The sequence below is a fragment of the Typopeltis vanoorti genome, chromosome 4, assembly GCF_054136105.1.
Source record: "Typopeltis vanoorti isolate ZY-2024b chromosome 4, IOZ_Tvanoo_1.0, whole genome shotgun sequence".
Taxonomy (NCBI): Eukaryota; Metazoa; Arthropoda; class Arachnida; order Uropygi; family Thelyphonidae; genus Typopeltis; species Typopeltis vanoorti.
In genome coordinates, this window is record NC_143552.1 from 48,898,427 (window position 1) to 48,926,320 (window position 27,894).

At 37.2% G+C, this 27,894-nt stretch overlaps 1 protein-coding gene across 1 annotated transcript in view; it reads left to right on the forward strand.

Annotated features, from left to right (window-relative positions):
• Positions 1-27,894, forward strand: part of LOC150107287 (heparanase-like) — a 321,370-nt gene that overhangs the window by 116,429 nt on the left and 177,047 nt on the right. Inside the window, exon 5 of the mRNA XM_090391135.1 lies at positions 2,270-2,426. Within this exon, the coding sequence (XP_090247261.1) occupies positions 2,270-2,426 (157 nt within the window). The remainder of the gene's footprint in view (positions 1-2,269; positions 2,427-27,894) is intronic.

The following is a 27,894-nucleotide window of genomic DNA, read 5'->3' on the forward strand; positions in this document are numbered from 1 at the left end:
TATGGCAGTATAAATTGGGAGGAGGAAACTGCATGTAGTAATAAGGGAATGGAATTTTGAGAATTCTTGAGGGACAAATGTCTTAGGCAACATGTAGTAGAAGAAACACAAGGTTCAACAGTTTTGGATTTGGTCATAGCATCAGAAGAGCTGATTATAACTGAGATGGCATCTCTTCCTCCAGTTGGAGAGAGAGAGTGACCACGTGGTTTTGACTTGGAAGATGAATAGACATGCAGGAGTATCAAAGAGAAGGGAATGTGTGTGGAATTATAAGGCAGGTGATTATAATAGTCTTAGATATCAACTTGGGACAGTTTCAATGAGGGAGGAATTGGAAGGACGAGTGAAGAAGAAAACACAATTTGGTGTACAGTGGATGGCAAACAATATCAAACAGGAACTGCAGGTAAAAAAGAGGTTATAGAAGATATATAAGGAGAGGGGTGGAGAGCAGATGAATGAAGAATGTAAGACTCAGGTCAGAAGAGTGACTATTATGGTAAGGAAGGCAAAATTGGAATATAAGAATAGATTGGCACTCAGATCCAAAGAAAATCCTAAGGAATTTTTTAGCTATGCGGCCAGTAGGAGGAGAAATCATTGTGGAAGAAGAAGAATGACTTTGTTGGATAAAAATGGGATTAGAGTGACTGATGCAAAGGACATAGTGGAGTTGAATAACCAATAATTCCCAAAAGTTGAATACCCCAATGATCACTTCATTGGGGTATTTTGTCCTGGAAAGTAGATTTTAACACTAGAGGGATAGGGCAGGTTCAAGGTTCGGAAGTGCAAGAGGAGAGTATGTTTTAAATACCGAGTACTCTGGATGTCAATAAAGCAGTAAGACTGGATGGAATTTTGTTAATTTAACATAATTTAAATGTTAAATGCCATCATGGATTATGTTAAGTTTAACATAATCCATTATGAGTGCTACTCCTACCTGGTTACAAATTTATTGATGTAATCTGGGCTAGGATACTGCCCATGAGGGCCTGCACAACCCGACAGTAGTTGTAGGGCAGGTTGCTGCTACGGTGAAACCCTTTCTCATATTGCATAACGTTGTTTTCAAACTCATGGTATTCGGGTGAAGTAGCATGATGTTGTGGTCTCCATATTAAATAACCTTTTCAACGCGTTTCAACATGTGTTGAAAAGGTTATTTAATATGGAGACCACATTAAATAACCTTTGTGTTTTGTGTCTTTAAATTCGTGAATATGAATGCTGATCACTGTGTAACCTTAAAAGAAAGAGATATTAAATAACCATTTGAAAAACAAAGTTGGGGGACTGCGGTTGAACTGCACCATAGAACTATAGTTGGTATTAGAAAGCCTGATTTAATTGCAAAGAAGGATGAAAGACTTTGGGTTATTGATGTACAGATAATGGGTACTGGGCACCCACTTGTTGTCAGTCATAAGAACAATGTCTCATATTATGAGCAGAATATAAATCTTGCTCAACAGATTGAAGAGGAGTTTGGGGAAGTTCCTCATTTCAGTAGGGCTTCCATCTCCCTTCATGGTGTATGGTGCAATAAATCTTGCAAAGACTTGACTTCTATAGGCATTACTTTGGCAGACATTAAGATCTTATTGCTTAAAGCTTTGCAGGGCACACTGCTGGATTGGTATTGTCACCAACAAATGACTTCTAGAATACCTTGTAACCGGCGTGGGATAGATCTCGATGTATTTTGGCTTTGGCCTTTCTGGTCTGTTGGGGCAAAGGCATCGGCCTTTGCTTTGGTAGACCATAGTATGTAGCACTGCATTTCAGCGTGAAGATTTACAAAATAAAATAAAAAAATACTATGGTGTTAAAGAAGTTAAATATGTAATGAGGTAAATTAGATGCCAAGAAATTATATTCTCGTGAATATGATTTCCAAGTGTAAGCAAACAAAGTTTGTTTGCACATGCAAACTTTGTTTGCTTACACTTGGATACAGGCTGACCAAGAATATAATTTTTGGCATCTTTGATTTATAGTATAACCAAGTGAAAAAAAAAACTTTCAACATCTATGTGTAATGATGTCTTTACTGTAACAACCCTTACAGTATTTAAATCATAGGAATGAACTTTGAAGCTATTAACATCATAAGGGGAAAATTACAATGTCATTTGGATTTATTTAAGTGTTATCACAATTTACCCCCAAGTTTATTATTTTTTATTTAATTGTATTTATATATGTATATTTTTTTATCTAAATCATAAAAGTTCTGTTTTGTTTCTTTCTTCCATTTTAGAATTAAATTCCTACAAGCAGCTTAGTGGTAAGCAACTTGGCAAGGACTACATTGATCTCTATTATCTGCTTCGTAATTTCACTTCTACACGCTTAAGCTATTTGGTTGGACCTGCTGTTTCAAGTACACATCGATCATCTTTGATGTTTCTTAATGAGTAGGGTCACTAGCAGAGCTTTTGATAATTATTATTATTTGTATATTTTAGTAAAATTGTAGGAATTATTGTAGATGTACTCTATAAACATGATTCTTGTCCAACACTCTTATTCAACTTCCAATCTCTCGTGCTGCATTGAACAGTGCCTCCTTTATTTTTTTGTCCCATATCAATCCCCTCATTTCTACTTAAGTACTAACCTCCATTACCTGTCCTTATAGTCAACGAATCATAGTCCCAATGTTATCTTTATTGCGCATGTGTGTACTTCTTCACCATTTCTCCATCTCTCTAAAATCCAATAGACTAAATCTGTCCACAGTAGTGTGGAAGTAGTGGTAAGAAGGTCTTATAAAAAAACTAACTCCCTTATCCATATTCATCAGTGCAGTTTTCAGTATTGCAGCAAGCTAATTTCCTGGCCATTATCTATCCTACCAGTGTCCTATACCAGTCACGGCTCGATAGATACTACATATCTATGCACACAATACCCGACGTCAGAAGAGTCACATACCATCCATCTCATGCATCAGACCATGATTCCATCCTTCTGAGCATTTGCATTCCTGGACACACTGGACACAAAGGAGGAGCATACTGGATATTTAACAACAGCCTACTACAGGATACAAAATATCTCAGAACCTCCAAAATCTACATCGAAGCTCTCATTAGGGATATACCTACTTCCCAATCAGTTTTCGAATGGTGGTCACTCTTTAAATCCAAAGTTAGGGTATTTACCCAAAAATATAGTCACCAGAGGAATTTGAATAAGCATTCAGTCCTTAAAAATCTGCAACAACAACAGCAATTACATCATCCGGAATCTGACGAATACCAGTCCTTAGAAGTTGCCATACACTCACACCTAGAGCACTCTGCAAGAGGAGCACTAATAAGAGCACGACGCAAACATTCATAAATGCACCCACAAAATATTTCTTCTCACTGGAAAAATGTCAACAAGAGTGCACCACTATTATTATTATTATTATTTGACACCTCCAGGGAGTCCAAAGACTCATCGAGGGAGAGTGTGCTAACAGCATCGAACGATTGATCCCCTTCCAACTACTAACCGCTCTCAAACTTACTTAACTGAGCCATTAGTAGCAGAGGTGCTAATATCTGCTATAAAAACAGATAGTGGAAACATCATAGAAAATCATGACGAAATCCTCTTATATACCTTGCAGTACTACAAAAATTTATACCAAACAAACTCAACATCTATGAATGCCACGAATATAATTCTCTCCGATGTGAAAAGACTCACCAGCAACTAGGCATAACACAGAACTCCCCATCATGCTACACGATTTGACAACTGCCTGCACCTCCTTATCTAAAGATAAATTTCCTGGCATAGACGGGCTCACCACTGAATTTTACCAGTCCTTCTGGAAACAACTTAGACTTATCCTCTACAGAGTATATGTCGACGCGAATACCAATTGGAATGAGTTTGACAACATCTGTTATCAAACTCATTCCAAAGAAAGGAGACGCGACGAAATTAGGAAACTGAAGACCCATCTGTATCATAAACACTGACTGTAAAATTATATCAAAAGCCATTGCCAACAAACTTAAACCTGCTCTGAACGAAATAATAAATAGGCATCAGAGTTATTCCATCCCTGGACGATCATTTCATGAAAACTTACACTTCATAAGGGATCTCATAAACATACCCAACAGCAACAATGAAACAATGGGTATTGTAACACTAGACCAAGAAAAAGCTTTCTACCGCATTGAATACCTATTCAGCTGCTTGAAAGCCTTCGGTTTGGCTCAGGCATCATTCATTTTATTAAGATGTTGTATGCCAAAGTATACTTTTGTATGAAAATAAACAACAGACTTACCATAACTGTACCATACAACAGAGGTATTGAACAAGGCTGTCCACTTTCTGATCCTCTTTACACAATTGACATTGAGCCTTTTTTGTGTAAACTAAGCATGCTGCTTAGGGCATCCCATCCTAAACTTCTCTACCAAACCATAACCCTAACAGCATATGCTGATGATGTTACAATTATAGCCTGCAAAGAAGAGGATTTCTATAACATACAAACAGCATACCTACAATACCAAGCAGCCTCAGGAGCCAAACTAAACGCACATAAAACCACAGGACTGTACTGTGGCAAATGGAAAAACTGAACCGATTCCCCACTGTCTGGTCACTGGTCCACAGAGGGAAACAAATACCTGGGGATTTACCTAGGAAACGTGCTCTCTTATGTGGATAAGAACTGGGAAACACTAAATAAATGGTTCAAGCAAGTACTAGGAAAGTGGGCAGCAATATGAGCCCCTGCCTCCACAAGAGGAAGAACAATAATTGTCAACCAAATAGCCACCAGTGTCCTTTGGCATACACTAAAGATTCTCATGCCACCAGTGAAATTCATCAAATAAATAAAGTCAACCATCTATCGATTCATATGGAACAAAACAAACTGGCTTTCCTACTCCAAGCTATGTATTTCTCTCAAAGAGTGAGGACAAAACTTGACCTCCATTGACAACAGGATAACAATGTTCCACATTTGATTTCTCCTTAATGCCCTTCAACATGAAATAGCACACAAATGCACCACTAAATATATTTTCACCTCTGCCACTAGAGGTCTCTCTCTCTCTCTCTACAACCTTACGAATGACAACAGCGCACGTGCCAGTGCATTTAACAAACTTCTACAAAGATGCCCTTTGAAGATGGAAGAAGCTAAACCTCCAGCACATAGTGAACAGCATCCCTTCCTGAAATCCTCATGGAACCCATCTTCTACAACACAATGGTGAGAAACCTGATCACTCAGAAAGAGATTTTCTTTCCTCCATGGAGCTGGCGAGGCATGAGGATCTTGGTGACATTCTTTCTCCGAGCCTCACCTGGCACTTTCCAGAATCGCTCGAAAACCTGGAATACGGGAATCGGGCTGAGCGGATACACACTGTAAAGGCTGCCTTTCAAGCCGCTATGCCTGATAGCATAACGGAAGAGGGGGCTTAGCCCTCCAAACTCAGAAGATCCGGAGCCTATCTTTCTGATAAAAACTAATAATTCATTGGAGAAACTTACACCCAGCAACACTAACAAAATCTACAGCACTCTAATACAACAGTCGAACCCAAGCACTTTATTGGATAATCTTGCATCATTCCACCAAACAGCATTTCTATGGGACCTACCGTATTGCACAAGAGCCATCAAACCCGACGCAAATATTCAGTGGAGAATGTGGCACAATGTATTACCCACTCCAACTATATTACAAAAATTTAACTCAGATGTCTCAGTTATCTGAGACATCTGAGTTAAATTTTGCTACCAATCAGAAACAGTCCAGCATATCTACTTGGAATGCCAGTCAACACCCAATTAATCAGTTTGTCTCAGGAAACGGCAGCTCTCACCTGTGGTAGTCTTCATATAGAAGAGGAATATTTCAATCTCGTCCATGCAGAGTCAAATAATCATTCATTCTGCAATTACCTCTTCATCACTGCTAAAGCGGTAATATACAGCTTCTACCTCAGACATACAAGACCAGACAGCACAGCAACTTCACAGAGAGAGGCAGTTGACCAACTCCTTGCAGCCTTCAAACAAAAGGTGAGAAGTTGGATCCTACACGAGCATCACCACCACAGGCAAAACAACACTTTAGATATTTTCCACCAAGACTGGAATCCACGGAATCAACTTTTGACTGAGCAAGGCGACTGCATCATAGTCCACTTTCTGGCATAGAAGTGACATCTTCCCTCCCCCCCCCACCCAAAGAAAGGGGAAAGAAAGATTTTTGTGCATAAGTGTGAATATTAATCAGCTGTCACTCTCATGTAAATAGATAATATTGTCCTATAGTAACTGTTATGTTCTTCCACACGCATGCCAGATCTTATGTTCTTATACAGTATCATGTCAAAATAGCTGTTAATGGCTCTTATTTAAAAAAAAAAAAAAATGCAATTAACCTTATAACTGATATTTCAACGTAACATACCTCAACAAGAGTATGAGCATGTAACCTCTCTGCCTGACTGCAGAGAACCAAAAACCGGTTAATCCTGTACATAAGATTGTTATGTTTACAATAAAAAAAAAATATCACTTACTCACTCACTCACTCCACTCCACTTCACTCCACTCCACTCAGTAGACTCAGAGCTTTACCTTAATTTTGTGCGGTATCAAACAGAAAAACTGGATGTATCTAGTATCGACTGATAGCTTGTACAGGGATCTGTCTAACAGTGAATAATTTACTCTATAGTTTCATATTTCTAAGTGCATATGAGTGAAATTTTATTCTATCTTTACGGACTGAATACTGCTGGTCAGACTACTTTGTTCAGAAACCTCAAAGACAAATGCTGGTCATAATAGGATTAGCTGCTACAGCAAGGGCAAACACCTTCCCCTCTCCCAACTGCCACTGGGAGGTACTAAGGTCACGAAAAACAACCCTCTGAAGCCTAACTCAATGGAAGCGTCACTTCTAGAAACAAGCAGGAAACTGTAAGTACATTATCTTAAACTTTGTACCTTAGAAAATGTAGCAGTGCAATAGGAAAGCTATAACACCACAACTTTAAGTAATTAAGATGGCACAAGACGAATTAGAGTTCGAAAAAGCCCTAGATTTGCTGCATAACGTAGCCAAACTAAACGGCATTTAGGGAATGATTTTAAACAGGTCATACTAACCGCAGTGAGTGAACTAACGAAGGTTTTCAATAAAATGAAAAATGAAATTAAACAAGCTAACTTAGCTCAGCCTACTCAGCTATACTCACATGTCATTAAAAATAATGTTAAAATAAAAAAAGACAAATCTGAAAACAACCAATGCTATAAACAAATAGTGAAACCGATAGCTCAATTAAACAGCAAGGAAACTAAAAATATCATCAAAGAAAAAATTGACCCAAGGAAAATCAAAATTGGAATCACAAAAATGAAAAGTATTAATAACGGAGGAATCTTAATTGAATCCAAAGAAAAGACCAACATAGATTTGCTACATAATGAAATCACGAAGGAATGCAAAGACACTTTAGTAGCAAATCCCAGTAGGAAATATCTTCCAAGACTAATTATATATGACATTCCCAGTGAAATTGATACGAACAATGCAATTGACTCAATCCAATACAAAGCTGACACAAAATTTCATCATGCCAAATAAAAAAATGAACAAGAGAAACTTAATTATTGAAGTCGATCCAATGGTGAGGACCAAATTGCTAAAAAAACGGTGTCAAAATGTTGTGGAGAATTTGCCATTGTGTAGACTATAAGCGTTCTGAGGTTCTTTAACTGCAATAAATTCCACCATCACACATGAGACTGCAGGGGGGGAAAACCACCTGTCGATTCTAATCTAAAGAACATAAGTTCAGTGAGTGCCCACGAAATAAGTCAGAGATGAACTGCATAAACTGCCAAAATCACAACAAGCATGCCAAAACCAAAAATGACTGCAAACACATGGCACTAAGCAAAGACTGCCCGACATATAACTACTATAGACAGCTCAAAATTCAAAATATAGATTATGGAAAGCAATAATAGAGCTAGCAGAAACAGCAGTATATCCCTGGCATGCCTTCAAATAAATCTTCAATGCTCCATAAAGGCTGTAAATAACTTAACAGAACTCATAAATAGAAATAATATAGGACTAGCATTAATACAGGAACCCTACAACACCAACAACAAAATATGCGGCTTTCCAAATAATTATAAAATATTTTCCAATGGATCAGAAAGAAAGAGAGCTGCAATACTCATGGTAAACCCTGAAGTCGAGGCAATATTAATTACTCAGCACAGCAACGAGGCCTCGTTACTTATTGAAATTATGTACAGAGGAATTGAAACTTTTTGCAGCGAGTATGTATCTCGACTATCACACAGACATAAAACACGACTTAGAAAAAATGAGTAATTTTACCACTAACCATGGCCTAATACTTGGAATAGATAGCAACTCCCATTCGGTATTATGGTTTAACGAAAACACAAACAACAGAGGGAAAAATTTGGAAAATTCCTTACACAAACTAAACGACGACTAACACTCCATCATTCAAAAATACCAATAATGCACTTTGAAGCAGCTTCATTGATCTAACAATGGCAAACAAAGCTATTTTACCCCAGGTTTCTGAATGGAAATACGAAGAAGAGGAAAGCTGTTCTGACCATCGCATAATAAGTTTCATTATCAGTAACAAAAATTTAAATGGAATAGACAACACAAACCATCGCATTAACATCAAATACTTCACCAATAAAACCAACCTAGAGAAATTTATAAAAGCGTTAAAAAGAGAATTTTCACGCTTAATCTCAGAACATCGCTTTAATGCAAACAACAGGCGCAGCTTAGACAAAAACCCAGCCATCTGGGCATCATCACAAACCAATATAGACTTCCTTGCTTCTGCACTTTCATCAGGTCTGATAAAATCCAGCGACCAAACACTCATAACAACCAAGAAGCTAAACATCGATGGAAGAAAATCAGTTCCTTGGTGGAACGACGAACTAACAGTCCTAAGAAAACGTGTCAACGCACTCAGATGATTATACCAAAGAACATACAATAACCAAGATTTAAGAGAGAGCAGAAGACAGAACTACTATAATGCCAAATACAGCTATCAGTCCAAAATTACAAATGCAAAAACAGAATCATGGAAAAAATTTTGTACAGTTTCAACTGTATCGAATCCTTGGAATTGCATATATAAATTAGCAGCGAGCAAGAACAAGACAACACCTATACTATCAACTATCAAGAAAACAGACGGCACTACACTAAAAACTTAGCAGAAACTGCAGTTATTATGATAGAGACATTTATTCCCGATGACGATGAATCAACAGATGAAGAAATCTGCAAAACTTACAGACAAAGAATGGAAACAGATATAGACTTTCCTGACAACGACTCATTTGCAACTAATGAAATCGAGTCAGTATCAAGATCAATGGATCCAAGAAAAACTCCTGGAGAAGATGGAATAAGCAGCGATATACTCCTAACAGTGTTTTCTCGAACTCCCCGAATTCATAACAACAGTTTACAACAAATGCCTAAAAAGAGGATGATTTCCTTCAATATGGAAACACTCAAAAATTATACCTATAATCAAACCAGGAAAAGAAACATCTGACGAAATTAACAAATACAGACCAATCAGTCTTATAAATGTTGCTGGTAAGGTACTAGAAAAACTTCTAATAAATCAAATAATGTACTATGTCTACTCAAGAAACTTATTAAGCAGCAATCAGTACGCATTCAGACCTCAGTCCAGCACAGTAGATGCAATAATGGAGGTTAAAGAGTTTGCAGAAGACAGTCTACAGCAAAAAAAAGACGTACTACTGATCTCACTCAATGTACAAGGAGCCTTTGATGCTGCATGGTGGCCAGCCATAATCAATTAATAGATTTAAAATGCCCTAAAAACTTACTCTACCTTACAAAAAATTATTTTACAGATAGAAGAGCAACCATGACATTAAAAACCACAACTGTAGCAAAAGAAGTCAAACGAGGCTGCCTGCAAGGTTCCTGCTGTGGGCCAGGTTTCTGGAACTTCCAGTATGACTTGCTTTTAAGACTTCCTTTCACTACTGAAACAAAAGTCATAGCCTTCGCCGATGAAGCAATGATAACGATTTGGGGACGCAACGGCTTACAGTTAGAAGTAACGGCCAACGAAGAACTCTTTAAAATTGCAGAGTGGGCATGTGAGAAAAAATTTACTTTCAATAGCACCAAGTCTAAAGTGCTCCACATCTCACGCAAAAAATCAAAACAACCCGTAATGGTCTTCCTAAACGGAGAAGTTCTCGAGGTAGCCAGTGAGTTAAAACACCTAGGAGTGATAATAGATGAAAAATTTACCTTCAATAAGCACAGGTCATATGTTGCCGAAAAAAGCTTACAAGTAGTAAACCTCCTAGCTAAGTCGGAAAGGATTAAGTGGGGATTAGGCCAATGAGCGCTGAAAACAACATATACTGGTGCTATACTACCACTGATATCTTATGCTGCACCTGCCTGGAAACATACACTAAAATCAAAGATAAACCCACAAAACTAAACAGAGTTAGTTCAATGCCTTATAGGCATACGTATAATAAAAGGATACAGGACAGTATCTTTCGAGGCAGCTTGCGTTATTGTAGCTCTAACACCGATCTGCCTGAAAATACAAGAATTATCTCTTGTATATGATGTCACTTCCAGAAGATATAATGAAAGTTACAACATCGATCCAAATTACTACGAACGCCCGCTTCACTACAGTAGGTGGCCTTACCGTAAAGAGAACATATATTAAGAAGAAGGAAAGCTCCGAAAGCGACGATTTTCAAATATACACTGACAGAAGCAAAACTGAAGGGAATGTTGGTTGTTCTTCCATTGCATACAACAGACAGTCCATTATACAAGAATGCTGCTCTAGGCTGCATTCTCTCTGTTCCAACAACCAAGCAGAACAACTTGCTATAGTTCAGTCAGTTACATATCTCCGGGAATTAGAACTTAATATCTTTCATCAAAAGACAGCAACAATTTATAGTGATAGTAAAAGCACTATAGACAACATAAAAAAACCTAAACAACCATATAGCATTAATAGAACAGACAAGAAATCTGGTTCAGAATCTCACTCTAGGGGGATGGGAAATCAAGTTCTGCTGGGTGAACATGCATACTGGGGTAGCAGGAAATGAGAGAGAGTGGATCACCTGGTTAAAGAAGCAGCTAGAAATGAATGGCTAGAAACAAGTTACCAAAGGTACTGAAAATCTGCTATAAAAACACTTGCAGAAAAGAAAACCATAGACTTGTGGGAAGAAGAATGGAAGACATCAAAAAACTGATCAACAACAAAAAATTCTTACCATGCATCAGAGGCAGACTTCGGCTGAAAAGACACGCCATTTCTCCAGGTTTAACCATGCTACTAATGGGACATGGAAAACTAAGACACTACTTACACAGATTCCATATGCTGGAATTGCCATCATGCATTTGTAGTTCACACCCTCAACAGACTGTTGACCACATACTCTTCAACTGCCAGCTACTGGACTCCATCCAGATGCCCCTAATACAACATGTCATCACTTCTGGAGACAAGTGGCCATTATCAAAACACAGACTTATCGAAAAGTATTACTCAGAATTAATTAAATTTGCCAATAAGATCAACTTCCAGCGCTTGTAATCTAACATAAATTACTGAAATATAAATGTAAATATGAATATTGATACAAAAATATAAATATAAATGTTAATCAGTACTTATAAGCATTGTATGCAGCGGAGCATGTAGGAATAAATTACCCTCCTGGTAGGGTTACTATTGGGAGGAAGATGCAAAACACACATTATTTGAACTCACAACTAGTTTCATCTTCATATAAGTCTTTATCGGTGCATAACACGAAAAGAGTAATAGAAAAATATACATTACAAGAAAAACGACAGCTATAAATTAACTTGCAAACATATTGCAGAAATTTCAAGATGTTCTGAATGCCACAGTATTGTTGGGTATCACAGTATTGCAGGTTCATATGGGAATGATCTCATAATGTCATTAAATTTCTTTAAGTATATATATGGGTGATTTTAATTATGGCAATATAAACTAGAATGTTGAGATAGCAACTGGAAATAAAGAAAATGATTTTAATTATGGCAATATAAACTAGAATGTTGAGATAGCAACTGGAAATAAAGAAAATGAGTTTCTTGAGTTTTTGAGGGATAACTACCTCAGACAGTATGTAACACAGGGCACACAAGGATTGAGGGTCTTGGATTTGGTCATCTCATCAGAGGATGTAATTATAAATGAGGGTGTCAAATCATCAACCAATTGGTGAGAGTGACTATGAGGTGATTACCTGGGTGGTTGCCAGCAGTGTGAGGACCTCTGTGAGAAAAGGGTATATGTGGAACTACAAGAGGGGGGGGGGGTGATTATGAAGAGCTCAGAAGACAGCTTGTGGGTATAGCATGGAATGAGGAGTTAGCTGGAAAAGAGATCAGTGCAGCTTGGGGGATTTTCAAAAACTATCTAGTAGATGCAATGTCTAAGTTATTCCAAGGGTGAGAAGGTTAAATAAGGTAGGTATGAGATGGATGAATAAAGAGATTAAGCATGCAATACAGAGAAAGAGGGCATTATGGAAGCAGCATAAGAGAAGTGGAAATAACCAATTCCACGAGATCTACAAAGACCAGGCAAGGAGGGTGACTTGGTTGGTGAGGGAAGGTTTTTTTCGTGCAGAGTTGTGAATGATTGGAATGCCTTGCCTGAGAGTGTGGTGTCTGCAAGGAGTTTGAATGTGTTCAAGGCACGGTTTGATGAGCTGTGTGTGTGTGATAAGAGGACCTCCCAGATGAGTCTTTGACTCCATGAGGTCTTGAGGTAATAATAATAATAATAATAATAATATATATTACTGAAAGATTGCAAATTTGTAATCCTCAGTGGGCGGCACCTGCTTCTAATGGAGGGGACCTCTCAGTGATGGTGTGGACCTTTTTCATTCTTCCGCCTTTTCTTTTCTTTCAATATTCTTCACTACTTCTCCTGAGTTGCCATCATTAAGATCTAACGTTGTGTTACATTAGATTAAAAAAGCTAAGAATTAAGATTGTTGCTTAATTCTTTTATCCAAGTCTGAGCAAACAAAGTTTGCATGTGCAGATTCATGCACCTGCACATGTGCATAAACTTGGCTTAAAATACCTTTCTACAGTAATTGAGAGCTAATGCTGTTAATATTTTTTAAAGTAATTGAGAGTTGCCTCATGAAAGGCTTAATTAATAATAATAATTTCCATTCCATTCTATCCAAAAGCATAGTGGAATCTCAAATACCAGGCAACAACAACAAGAACAAAAAAAAAAAAAAAAAAAAAAAATAGATCATGGGACATATTTTATAGATACCCCACCATCTCAAATACCTAATCATTTTAAAACATGCCCAGGCCCAGGTACACCACATTAGACATCAGCATTCAACAGAATCTTGGGTCTAGTTTACATAATCTATTATTCATTCAACCACTGCAAAAGTGATACAGGATGAAATCCAGAATAAAAGATAGAATGTATGGTAATATTTAACATTCATTGAACCTGGAACATAATGTAGTTACTAATTCCAAAGTGACTGCCAACATATATGAGAGCTTTATTAGAACATCAACAATGCTCTACATCTTTCTGAATTGTTTTGAGTTTCCTGACCTTGTCAGCCAAGTAGATTGTGTATCTACCCTCCAACCAGCAGGTTATTGGTTCACATTGAACAGAATTAAATAGATGCTTGTGCATGTCATGTGCAAGTGGAACCACTCTCCCATTTACTGGTGACCTGAAGTGGTTTGAAAAAAATTTAAACAAAAAAAAATCCCTTAGCTTCCCCAGAGTACTAAATTACTACAGGTTTACAAACTTTTGTGGGCTACATAAAAGAAAAAATACAAAGACAAGAGAATCAGCAGCTTGTTTTTTTCTTGTTGGTACTGTCCTTTTCATTTTTTCTCTTTTTCTTTGCTTTTCTTCCTGTATTCATTCTACTCTTTTTTTACTATCCCTTCTTTTAGACCACAGTCACTGGGAATCCAATTTCCTACTGTTTGCCTTGCAGTGCAACCTGTGGACATCCAGAAATGGGGGGGGGGGAGGGGTACCTGGTAGACTTGCACTACTTTGGCCTCTGCTTTGTCAAGATGAGCAGTCTTGGATGGCCTGACCAGAGTCAGTCAGCTAGTGTGCTTGTCTGCAAGGATCAGTGGTGTTGAAGTCTCTCACTCTAGGATCTGGAGTCAGGATCCAAGGCTTGCTGTGGTGCTGGTATGGCACCTGGGGTAGCCAGGCATTCCATTCCTGAGCACAGTCACTGCTTACTGGTCAGTGGGCATCCATATGTGTTTCCATGGTGGGTGAGAAGCTCTGGCAGTGAACAAAAAAAAATTCTTGAGCATGAATCCTTCATCCTCAGATGTTTCAGAGGCCCTAACAAGGTCCCAATGAAGTACTGATATCAAAAATACACGATTTGGTTATTGATGTAAGAAACAAAAGACATGATACCAATATAAATGTACCAGTTTTTATGATCATCCATGCAACAGGTGAAAAGCCAGTAAGGAAAATGCCATCCTTTTTTATTCAAAAGGGTTTAGAAGGACTGGCAGGCTCTCCTAAAAAAACATTTAAGAAACTACATTTTGGTGATATCTTGTAGAAACATCATGTCAACAACATTCTGAAAAATGACTCAGAGCAACATCAATAGGTGTAATACCAGTTACAGTAAATCCTCATAAAACACTCAACTTTTCTAGAGAAGTGATTTTAGATTGGGATCTCTTTGATGTTCCTGATGAACATATGTTCCAGACTTAAAGATTGGGAAGGACAAGTATGAGGCACATCCTGATCTGTAGGGATTGTCATTTGGTAAATCATCCTTACTTGCGTTACAGCTAAGCCTGCACCATCTCTAAAAGCAGGGTATCTTAACTGTCTTGTTAGATTAGACTGTACATCCTTAATCCACTAAGATGCTTTAAATGTCAGAAATATGGATATGTCCAAACTGCCTGATGTAGCGCTGCCATCTGTGCCCGATGTAGTAAAGAGCTTGATAACAAATCTTACTCCAAAGAAAGCTAAATGCGTCATATGTTAGGAGGATCATCCAGCTTACTCTCATGCTTGTGAGAACTGAAAAGATGAAGAATTACTACAAAAAATTAAAACAGAACAAAATATATCATATCAGGATGCAAAAAGGACATTAGCCACCACTACACCTGTCCCAAGATCCTCTTATGCTGAGAAAGCTTAAGAAAATGTCAACAGCAACTCAAACTTGCATATCCCACCATCTGATAATGTCACCATACCTGAACTTTATGATTGTGAGCTTCTCTGTTGAGCACATCAGTTGCATGACATATAGTCTCATATAGTCTCACTCCAAAAATGGTTCCATTTGATCAGAATCCACTTTTCAAAAAAAATTATGGCAAGGATATCACTTAAAAATAAACCACCAGACACCCCACTGAAAAAATGGATACTTTGATGTCCACTGAAAGTAAATTAAACTTATCAACTGATCCTGACACATCAGATGATGCATTGCATTTTTTTCCAGAGGAAGAGATGGACACTGGCCATCCATACCTCCTGAAATCAAATGATAGATATAAATCTGATAAAGGTAAGCCCTCAACCTCCTGGAAATTGGACAAGTCTATGAAGCTAAAACAATAGGAAAATTTTTAGAATGGAACTGTCATGGGTTTCACTAGGATATTGATGATATTAAGATTTTGCTGCAGAAACACACACACCTTTCTGTTTCTATGTGCAGGACACATATTTAAAACTTAGTGAGGACTCTACTTTAAGGAATTTGGTGTTATATGCAAGGAAAGAACTGGAGATGGTCATTCTCATGGTGGAGTATCTATCCTAGTTGGTAGTAATATTCCTTTCTATCATGTCCAGCTTAATACTGCTCTGGGAGCAGTGGCAATTTGCTTAACTGTGGGATTTCTTATTATAGTATATTCAATTTAACCCCATGTTTTGAGATAAATAAGATGGAATTTGATAATCTTATATTGCAACTGCCTGAGTCCATACTTCTTATGGGTGACTTTAATGGGTACAACACTTTGTGGGGTAGTTCTAACACATGGACAAGGTCATATCATTGAGTGAGTCCTTGACAGTGACCTCTCCCTTTGGAATAATGGACTCAATACTTTCTTCCATATGCCTATCCACTCATATTCTGCACTACAGCTTACAATCTGCTCCCCTGCCATTTTTCCACTGCTCATATAGGATGTTGAAGAGAACATACACTGAAGCAATAATTTTTCTGTTTTTTGAACCACTACCAAAAGTGTATAATTTATAAAACTGAGTTCTTTACAGGGTATCTCCTCTCCTATGTATAATCCATATTTAGTGTTTTGTGAGACGTTACAAAATAAAGACCCTTAATTTTGATGTTCTGCTGTGCTGAATTCCCAGCTACATTAGAATTAAGTGAAATGAGACTGCAGATGCAGCTTCTAGAACAGCTCACACTTTTTCCATGTACTGTTTGATAGTTCCTTATACAGACTGCAGATATTTTATAAGATCAAAGTTCATTACCAGTGGCAGTCGTCATGCTCAAACAACTAATGCAAAAATTGCATGGTATAAAATCCAGAAAATGAAAGGTAAACACAGAACCCACTGTTTTTCTACCTTAGACCATAATGGATGTGTTGTTTCTCTCCTAGACTATTGCAGACACATAGAAAATTTTGTCAGAAATCATCAGCAGCTTTCCTCCTGAATTTTTAATATTGAGCAATAAGAGAAACATCAGCTAAATTTTTCTACTGATGGGTTTCAGCCTTACAATCAGCCATTTGTTAAGGAGGAACTAAAAAGAACCAAACTGCACTAGGTTCCATGTGCTGTCGCTACATGGAACCTAGTGCAGTTTGTCCTGACGACATCCATTATGAAATAAGACATCTTTCTTCATCTTCTATGGATCTCCTTCTCTTAATATATAAGAGAATACTTATACAGGAAGAGTTTCCAGATTCTTGGCATAAGTCGTCATTGCTGATCCCAAAACCTTTGAAAGGATTGTTACAAGCAAACAATTATCAACCTATTGCTTTGACTAGCTGCTCTTGTAAGATATTAGAGAAAATGGTTGATGCCAAACTTCTCTGGTATTTAGAAAGCAACAATCTTCTCTCCAATACACATGACTTTTGTAGACATCATTCAACTTTGAGCCATTTGGTCCATTCAGAAACTTGTATAAGAGGCACATTCCTGAAACTAGAACATCTGGTTTCAGTATTCTTTGACATGAAAAAAGCTTATGACACAGCCTGGAGATATGGCATATTAAAAGACCACTATAACCTAGGTCTCAGAGGACATCTTGTATTTATTATATGCACTTATTGTATTAAACTTTCCGTCTAGCCGAGTTTTCCAAGTCAGAGTGGGAAGTATGCTATCTTTGCTATATCATCAAGAACAGGGGATTCCTTGAGGCTCTGTCTTAAGTGTGACACTTTTTGCTATCAAAGTTAACTCAATCATGAAACAGCCTTCTCGCACTTTAGTCGCTGCTCTGTATGATGATAACTTCACAATTTACAAATAAGTCACTCTTATAACATGAGGTAATTGAAACACATCTTCAATAAGCAATCAGTCATGTCTCTTCATGGTCTCTTGGTAATGGGTTCAGATTTTCAGCAGAAAAAACTATGTACACTTCTGCAGCAAACACACTCAACCTAGATCCTGTATTAAGAATGGAACAAGCTGTTATTCCAGTAGAAGCCAAGTTCTTCGGACTCATCTTTGACAAAAAACTTGCATTCCTTGTAAACACTTGCCAACTAAGGGAAAGATGCAAGAAAACATTGAATCTTCTTTGCACTCTATCCTCTACTGAATGGGATATACTGATCGATGTTTATTGCTTTGTCTTTCATGCATTTATACATTCAAAGCTGGATTATGGGTCTCAAGTCTATGGTTCAGCAAGGCAAAGTAACCTGCAATGGTTAGATCCCATCCATCATCAGGGTATATGAATAGCTGCTGGTACCTTTCACATGTCGCCCATTCAAAGCCTTTATGTTGAAGCAAATAAACTATTCTGTCACTTAGATGGAAATGGTTGTCTCTTAACTGTTCCCTAAAAATAAAGTCTCTTCCAGCGCATCCTATTTGGACAAGTCTCTTTTCTCTGTATTAGGAGGCTCGATATCACACACACATCAGAATGCCATACATCCTTTTTGTATGCATGTTAAAGAGGAAGCTGGAAGATGGAAGCTGTTAGCATGAATGTTGACAACATAAATAGCATTCCTCCATAACAGGTTTGCATTCCATCCTGCAACCTCTGACTTTGTCAACTACAAAAGTCTCATACACCATAATCTGTCTACCTTCAGTTTTTTAATGCACACAGAACAGCCCACTCTGATTTCTTGAACCTATCTATATTGATGGTTCAAGATCAGAGATATTAGCATTAGTGAAACCTGGCTATCAGAATCAGATGTGGTAAGTGGGATTGAGTGTAATGGATATACAATTTTTAGGAATGACAGAAGAGATAGGAGAGGAGGAGGAGTGCTACTAATGATATCAGATGACTTAAGTCCAGTTAGGGTAGAAATACAAGAAAACAATAATGGTAACAATGTTCCATGTAGCGATGAGTTTGAGTCTATTTGGTGTGAAGTGGAGGTTAACAGAATATATGGTGGGGTGTTGCAGCAGACATGGCAGCTCAGTTGTAGGGGACGAAGAAATGCATTGCCAATTTAGCCTTATGGGTACCAAGCGAATGATCATTATGGGTGACTTTAATTTTCCAAACATTGATTGGGTAGAAGAGAAATCTCATGATCAGAAAGAACAGGAATTTATTGAATTGTTGTGAGATAAATTTCTCAAGCAGCATGTGAAAGAAGGAACTCAAGGTCAAAGAGTGTTGGATTTTCTCATAGCATCAGAAGGGATCTCTGTCAATAATATGGCTATTTTACCACCAATTGGTGACAGTGATCATGCTGTTCTTTCTTGGGAAGTATCTACTTGTATTGAAGCTCCGATTAAATCAAGCTACATGCTGAATTACAAAGCTGGAAATTATGATCAATTTAGAAGAATACTATCTTTGGTCCCATGGCATCAGTTACTGAATGGAAAAAATGTCAGCAATGCATGGGAATCTTTGAAAAAATGCTTGAATGAGACGGTATCTGAATGTATCCCTAGCGTGCGAAGAATAAATAGGTTGGGAGTGAAATGGATGTGCAGCCTTATTAAGGTTGATGTGGAAAGAATATCCACAAGAAGAAGTTGATGTGGAAAGAATATCGTGAGAATAAGAGTCAGAGGAGTTATGAAATATATAAAGCTCAGGCTAGAAAAGTAACGAGTATTATGAGAAAAGCTAAAATGGAGTATGAAAAGAAATTGGCCATGCACGCTAAAGGCAATCCAAAAGAATATTATCGTTATGTCGCAAGCAAAAGAAAGAACGAATGTGGAAGAATAACTTTATTGAATGCAGATGGTACACGAGTGTCGGAAGCTAAGGAGATTGTTCAGTTAATGAGTGCTCACTTTGCCAAGATATATCAACCAGGTGTATGTAGCATTGTGCTACTGCTACGTTGGATGAAGAGTTAGAGGTTCATGAAAATTAGGTTGAAGAGCTCTTGCATAACCTGGATAAGAATTTGTCAACAGGGACAGATGGAATATCAGCCCGTTTGCTAAAGGAATGTTCAGCTGAATTGGCTAGGCCTTTCACACATTTGTATAACTTGAGTCTCAGCTCAGGAATGATACCACAGGAATGGAAAGAATGTATGATAGTTCCATTGCACGAGGGTGGTGCAAAAACTGATGTATCTAACTACCGATCTATTAGTATCTCTGGTGTGGTAGTGAAGATTTTAGAGAAGTTGGTAAGAGCTTGCATACAGAAATGGGTAGACAAGCATTCTTGTGGACAGACTTATGTGTTCGTTGAACATGTTGTTTATTATTTTAACGGTATAATAGAACACAGAAACTAAGTAAATAATTAATTTATTGACTTGATGCTGATATTTCGCTGGTATTATAACCAGCATCTTCAGAGCACAAAAACACTGTTTGTCACAATACGCGAGACTAAAACAACATGGTGTACTTAACCAAAATTGTAGCAGCAACACAAAGACTAGAGTCCTGGTTTTGGCGTCCTCTATCTGAAAAAAAAAAAAAAAAAAAAAAAAAAAAACGCTATCATATATTACTAGAGTCCTAGAAAAGTGCTAGTTTTTTCTTAATATGACTGTCTCCCAAAAGAATAAGGCACGAAAATTATTAAAAAAAGTCACTTCCTGGCCCAAAGACACAGTTAACAAACTCAAACCTTTCCATGTTAAAACACCGAGGATCTATGGATCACCAAAAATTCACAAACCAGGCACACCCCTACGCCCAATTGTGGACAGTATAAATAGTCCCACATACAAACTGGCTAGACATTTAGCGAAGCTACTAGCCACTCTCACTAACAATTCTCCCTCCTTTATCAAAAATTCAGCACACCTAAAAAGCATCTTACAACACCTCACCCTAAAAAGCTCAGACTTAATAGTAAGCTGTGACATCACTTCACTATTCACAAATGTACCACTAATAGAAACCCTCAATCTACTGAAGTCACACTTCCCCCCTGATATATTTGAACTATTCAAATTCACAATACATGCAGGATATTTCACATGGAAAGGGAAAATATACAAACAAATTGATGGGACAGCCATGGGCTCCCCCTTTCTCCCCCCCTAGCCAACTTTTACATAGAACACCTGGAAAAACAAGCAATCAATACAGCCACTCTCAAACCAACACTTTGGCTACGCTATGTTGATGATGTGCTTGCTATTTGGCCACATGGCCCTGAGACATTGAAAACATTCTTAGCACATTTAAATAGCCAACATCCAAAAATCCACTTTACTATGGAACTGGAAGCCAACAACTGTCTGCCCTTCCTGGATACACTCATCACACGTCTCCCAGATGGTTCCTTATCATTTTCAGTTTTCAGAAAACCCACACATACAGGCAGATACTTACACAAACAATCACACCATCATCCTTCTCAACAATATGGCATATTAAAAACGCTAACCCATAGAGCGAGAGCAATCTGTTCAAATGACAAGGCTCTGACTGCTGAACTGACTCACTTACGCCACACCTTCTTGGCCAACGGCTACAATCCACAAAAAATAAACAAAATACTAAACACTCCTAAGAAACCCCTCCCATCATCTACCACAGAGAACTACAACAAAACAGTCACCATCCCCTACATTAAAGGCACATCCGAAAAGATCTCAAGAATCCTCAATAAACATAAACTACGCTCCACATTCAGACCATGTAGCAAATTAGCCACCCTCATCCGCTCACCCAAGGACAGCATTCCTCCTTTATCACATCCAGGAGTCTACCAAGTACCCTGCTCATGCAATCAAGCCTACTACGGTCAAACAGGAAGAACTGTGAATATCCGCATCAGCGAACATAAACGATACGTCCGGAAATATCATTATGGGAAGTCAGGCCTAGCAGACCATGCTCTGGATACCCCTGCACACAGGATCAACTGGAAAAACACAAAAGTACTACACAGAAACCCATATAAATCAGAGAGATTGTTCTTAGAGGCGACAGAAGCCCTAAAACACACTCCAAATCTCAACAAATATGGCTGTATTAACTTGCCGAAGATCTGGGAGACAGTCATATTAAGAAAAAACTAGCACTTTTCTAGGACTCTATTAATATATGCTAGCGTTTTTTTTTTTTTTTTTTTTTTTTTTTTTCTTCAGATAGAGGGCGCCAAAACCAGGACTCTAGTCTTTGTGTTGCTGCTACAATTTTGGTTAAGTACACCATGTTGTTTTAGTCTCGCGTATTGTGACAAACAGTATTTTTGTGCTCTGAAGATGCTGGTTATAATACCAGCGAAATATCAGCATCAAGTCAATAAATTAATTATTTACTTAGTTTCTGTGTTCTATTATACCGTTAAAATAATAAACAACATACAAGCATTCTATATTCTATATTCTGCAGGGAGCAGCATGGGTTTACTAAAGGAAGGTCATGTTTTAGCAATTTGTTCATATTTTATAGCAATGTTACGGCCGAGTTGGATAGACTATGATAATGTTGGATGTTTCTAAGGCATTTGATAGGATACCACACGATAGGCTGTTGTGTAAACTGGAGAATGTGGGATTGAAACATAATCTATTGATTTAGATCAGGGGATGGTTGAGAGACAGATATCAAAAAGTGGTATACAGTGGGTGTGAATCTGCCAGATTTAAGGTAACCAGTGGTGTACCTCAGGGTTCGGTCTTTGGGCCATTATTGTTCAATCTAAACATTAATGACATCAAGCAGGGTCTCTCATCAGATTTGCAATTGTTTGCTGATGATGCGAAGATAGGCAGGGCAATCAGGGATGCTACTGATATTCAGCAATTACAAAATGATTTGAATAGACTGGCAATCTGGGCAAACGAAAATGGCTATCAGTTTAATGTTAGTAAGTGTAAAGTTATGCACTTTGATGTAATTAGAGTTCCAGCGGCATATTATATTAGCAGAGTTATGCTACAAGAAACTGAAGAGGCAAGGGATCTTGGTGTATTGATGGATAAGAATTTAAAGTTCAAAGGTCACATAGCAAAAGTTGCAAATAATAGTATCTGAGATATTATTTATCAAATAATATCTCGGAGGATAATTGGTATGTCGAAGCGAACCTTGACATGTAAGGATAAGGAAGTAATTTTGCCTCTTTATAAAGCTTTGATAAGACCATACTTGGATTACTGTGTGCAGATTTGGTCTCCCGGGTTCCAAGGGGATAAAGAAGCTGTGGAAAGGGTGCAAAGAAGAGTTACAAAGATTATATCCGGATTATGGGATATAGATTATGAGGACAGATTGCGAGTATGTGGATTACAGACTATGGTTAACAGGAGAAAGAGGGGTGATATGATAGAGGTCTATAAACTTTTGAATGGGTGTTATAGCATTTCAACCATTGGCGGCCCATACATAAGCACTGCGCCACTGCAGCACCCCTAAGGAAAAAATGAAAAAATTAAATTTTGTTTGTGTTTATGAATAATAACAATGCTTACAATATTATATAAATGCAGTACAACATGTTAAAGGTTACAGCTTGTGTTTTGACATTGATTGAATAGTTAATAATTGGAATTGCACGATTAACTCTTTAGATTACGAAACAAATCCACTGCGATCTAATGCCGATATTCGTTTGCTCTTGTCATTGCACGTTATGTCATTCCCAACTGTAACTGCTCAAACGGCATTGTATTTTTAGTATGCTTATGCGGCTTATTTCTGTGAGATATGAAACGTTTATTGTGAGTGGTGAACTATTTTTTGTAAATCTTATTTTATTTTGTTAAAATAACATATAATTATTTATTTATTATAGATACAAGGCTGAAATATGACGAGTGTCACTGTTGAAAATATGAAAATAATAATATTTTTTCAATTATCATTACACGAAACAAATGCACTGCGATCTAATGCCGATATTCGTTTGCTCTTGTCATTGCACGTTACGTCATTCCCAACTGTAACTGCTCAAACGGCAGTGTATTTTTAGTATGCTTACGTGCCTTATTTCTGTGAGATATGAAACGTTTATTATTGGCGTGTGTGCATGGTGAACTATTTTTTTGTAAATCTTATTTTATTTTATTAAAATTACATATAATAATTTATTTATTATAGCTACAAGGCTGAATTATGACAAGTGTCACTGTTGAAAATATGAAAAGAATTATATTTTTTCAATTATCGTTACACAAAACAAATGCACTGCGATCTAATGCCGATATTCGTTTACTCTTGTCATTGCACGTTACATCATTCCCAACTGTAACTGCTCAAACGGCAGTGTATTTTTAGTATGCTTACGTGCCTTATTTCTGTGAGATATGAAACGTTTATTATTGGCGTGTGTGCATGGTGAACTATTTTTTTGTAAATCTTATTTTATTTTGTTAAAATAACATATAATTATTTATTTATTATAGATACAAGGCTGAAATATGACGAGTGTCACTGTTGAAAATATGAAAATAATAATATTTTTTCAATTATCATTACACGAAACAAATGCACTGCGATCTAATGCCGATATTCGTTTGCTCTTGTCATTGCACGTTACGTCATTCCCAACTGTAACTGCTCAAACGGCAGGGTATTTTTAGTATGCTTACGTGCCTTATTTCTGTGAGATATGAAACGTTTATTATTGGCGTGTGTGCATGGTGAACTATTTTTTTGTAAATCTTATTTTATTTTATTAAAATTACATATAATTATTTATTTATTATAGCTACAAGGCTGAATTATGACAAGTGTCACTGTTGAAAATATGAAAAGAATTATATTTTTTCAATTATCGTTACACAAAACAAATGCACTGCGATCTAATGCCGATATTCGTTTGCTCTTGTCATTGCACGTTACATCATTCCCAACTGTAACTGCTCAAACAGCAGTGTATTTTTAGTATGCTTACGTGCCTTATTTCTGTGAGATATGAAACGTTTATTATTGGCGTGTGTGCATGGTGAACTATTTTTTTGTAAATCTTATTTTATTTTGTTAAAATAACATATAATTATTTATTTATTATGGATACAAGGCTGAATTATGACGAGTGTCACTGTTGAAAATATGAAAAGAATTATATTTTTTCAATTATCGTTACACAAAACAAATGCACTGCAATCTAATGCCGATATTCGTTTGTGCATGTCATTGCTATTGATATGAAACTTTTATTATTGGTGTTTGTTTGTGGTGAGGATGAAATATTTTTAATAAAGCAATTTTTAATATGTAAATTTATTTATTAATAAATTCATTACTGATTAGGAAAAAAAAGTGTTTTTTTTTTTTTTTTTTTTTTTGTATATGCTGCACCCCCACTTAAAATTTTCACCGGCCGCCACTGATTTCAACTGATGAAATTTTTTGTTATATGGAAGGTGGGGAGAGAACATGGGGGCATCCATGGAAGTTAAATTTATTTGCAGTCAAGAAAGGGGTAAGAGCTAGGTTTTTCTCCCAGAGAGCAGTGAGTGAGTGGAATAATTTGCCCTTATGGGTAGTGAGTGCATCTAGTGTGAATGAATTCAAGGGTAGGTATGATAGCTGGTTGGGTAATTTATAGCCTCCCTCGATGAGTCCTTGACTCCCTGGAGGTCTTAGATAATAATAATAATAATGATAATGATAATATTTGTTGGCTGTGCTGCTCTTTATCCTGAATTTACTATCTCCAGCCAGATACCACTCAAATACAGTAATTATATAGAGTTGCATGCCATTTAGCTGATACTTGTGCATATAAAAGAGTACTGCTACCAAAAGTGTGTAATTTATACAGACTGAGTTCTTTATAGGCTATCTTCTCTCCTATGTATAATCCATATTTAGTGCTTTGTGAGGTGTCACAACTGTTGTACAAAATAAAGACCCTTCATTTTGATGTTCTGTTATGCTAGATTCCCAACTACATTAGAATTAAGTGAAATGAGACTGCAGATGCAGGCTGCTAGATCATCTCACACTTTTTCCATGTACTGTTTGATGGTACAGACTGCAGATATTTTATAAGATCAAAGCTCATTACCAGTGGCAGTCATCATGCTGGAAACACTGACAAACAATTTGCATGGTATTAAGCCTGGCAGTCTAGTCAGTGTAGCAACAGAAGAGAGGAAGCTGTTCTTGCTAGGTTCTGCATAGGTCACACTCATCTTACACATTTTTATTTACTGAGGGCTGATGATCCGCCTATGTGTGAAAAATGCAATACGCATCTTAGCACTTGTCATATTCTGATGGAGTGTTGGCACCATCTGGCCAAGCCATATACACTCTGACAGTTGTTATCAAACTTGGATAAATTGCACGATGTTTTTAAATTTTTACGAAAAATTAATTTCCACAGACACATTTGATTATAAATTCTATTTATATATAGTTAGTCATGGAAAGTGCTTATGACACAGCCTGGAGGTATGGTGTATGAAGTGAACTTTATAACCCTGCCCTCAGAGGACACTCCATTTTTTCTTTAAATTAAAAATGTTTTCTCTAGACCTCCAGGGTTTTCATAGAGGTCTGTCTTAAGGGCAGTTTTTTTTTTTGTCAGTGTTAATAACAGAATAACTTCTGACTATAGATGGTGCTATTTATGTTGATGACTATACATTTTAATCTGTAATTCTAGAATGTGGGTGATTGAAGGTCAATGCAATAAGCTGTCGATCATCTTAGTTCCTAGACACTCACTGATGGGTTCAGATTTTCATCGGGGGAGGGGGTAAATGAACTTCTACCAAAAACAGTCTTTATTCTGACCTAGAATTAGGATGGGACAAATTTACATCCCAGTTGTTGCAAAAGTCAGTTGGCTTTATCAGACTAATTTTGGACAACAGGCTTACATTGTTTGCACACATTCATCAAGTAACGGAAAAGTGCAAAAGAGCACTGAACATTCCTTTGTACTCAACCTTCTACGATATGGGTGCAGATCAATGTTTTATACTTTGTCTATACCATGTTCTTATCACTTAAAGCTAGATTATGAGCAACAAGTATATTCTTCATATATTCTTCTGCAAGGGGAAAGCACCCTTTTGTTAGTTTGATACAGGACATGTTAGTGACTGCCATACCAAAGCCATACCATACCAGCTTGTATACCAAAGAGGTATACAAGCTCTCATCATTACAGTAGATTACAGTAGACAATATTGCCTGCACACAATATCATGTTTTTCCATCTTGGCAAGTTAATACTTCACCATGCATCTCCCATTCTGCCTGTTAATGAAGGTACATTATATCATGAGTGTAGCATTAACATTTTAGCTTACACATGTAGAGTAAGATGGTTCTTAACAGTGGTGCACCCAGAGAGGGGGCCAAGGGGCCATGCCCCCCAAAGAAAAAAGGGGAAAAATGCTAGAAAAAATTTTCCAAAAATCTTTTCCTAAGGAAAATTCATTTTTTTAATTAATGTTGTGTCATATCTTCTATTTCTATACTCCTTATGAATTAGCGATCATTGCAGACGCTCAGTCACAGGTCGTATACGATGCGTAGTGTGTATTCTCAAATCATCTACTCATCTTGCTCCCCCCCCAACACTTAAATCCTGAGTGTGCTACTGGTTCTGAATCTGAGTAAACTGTTGGATCTGCTGCTGTTTTTTCCTAACCATGTTATGTCCACAGATTTTTTTTCACCTCTATTTCTTGGGGAAATGTTGGAAGGAATTCAGAAAAGTGAGTGACTAAAATGGTTACTTGTCTGTGGAATGTTCCCTATGAGAATTTATTGATTACAAAGTAGTTGATAGGTGAAAATGAGGGATTTTATAAACAGAAGTTACTAAAGTTGATTAAATGCTGAAGAAATTTTCAATATATAATAGGATATGGAAATTTGGTAAGTTAGAGAGGGTGATGAAGACTAAATTTTTTATTTGGATTAGCAGTGATGAGTGGATTAGATTGCAAAAGTTGGTGATTGCTTTGCCAGTAAGTGAGTTTAAGGAGCGATTTCAAAGATATTTTCTGAATAATGGTTAGCATTCACTTGCACAGTCTCTAGTGTCTGTGGACACTGGAGATTGTGTGTGTAATAATAATGATAATCTTAA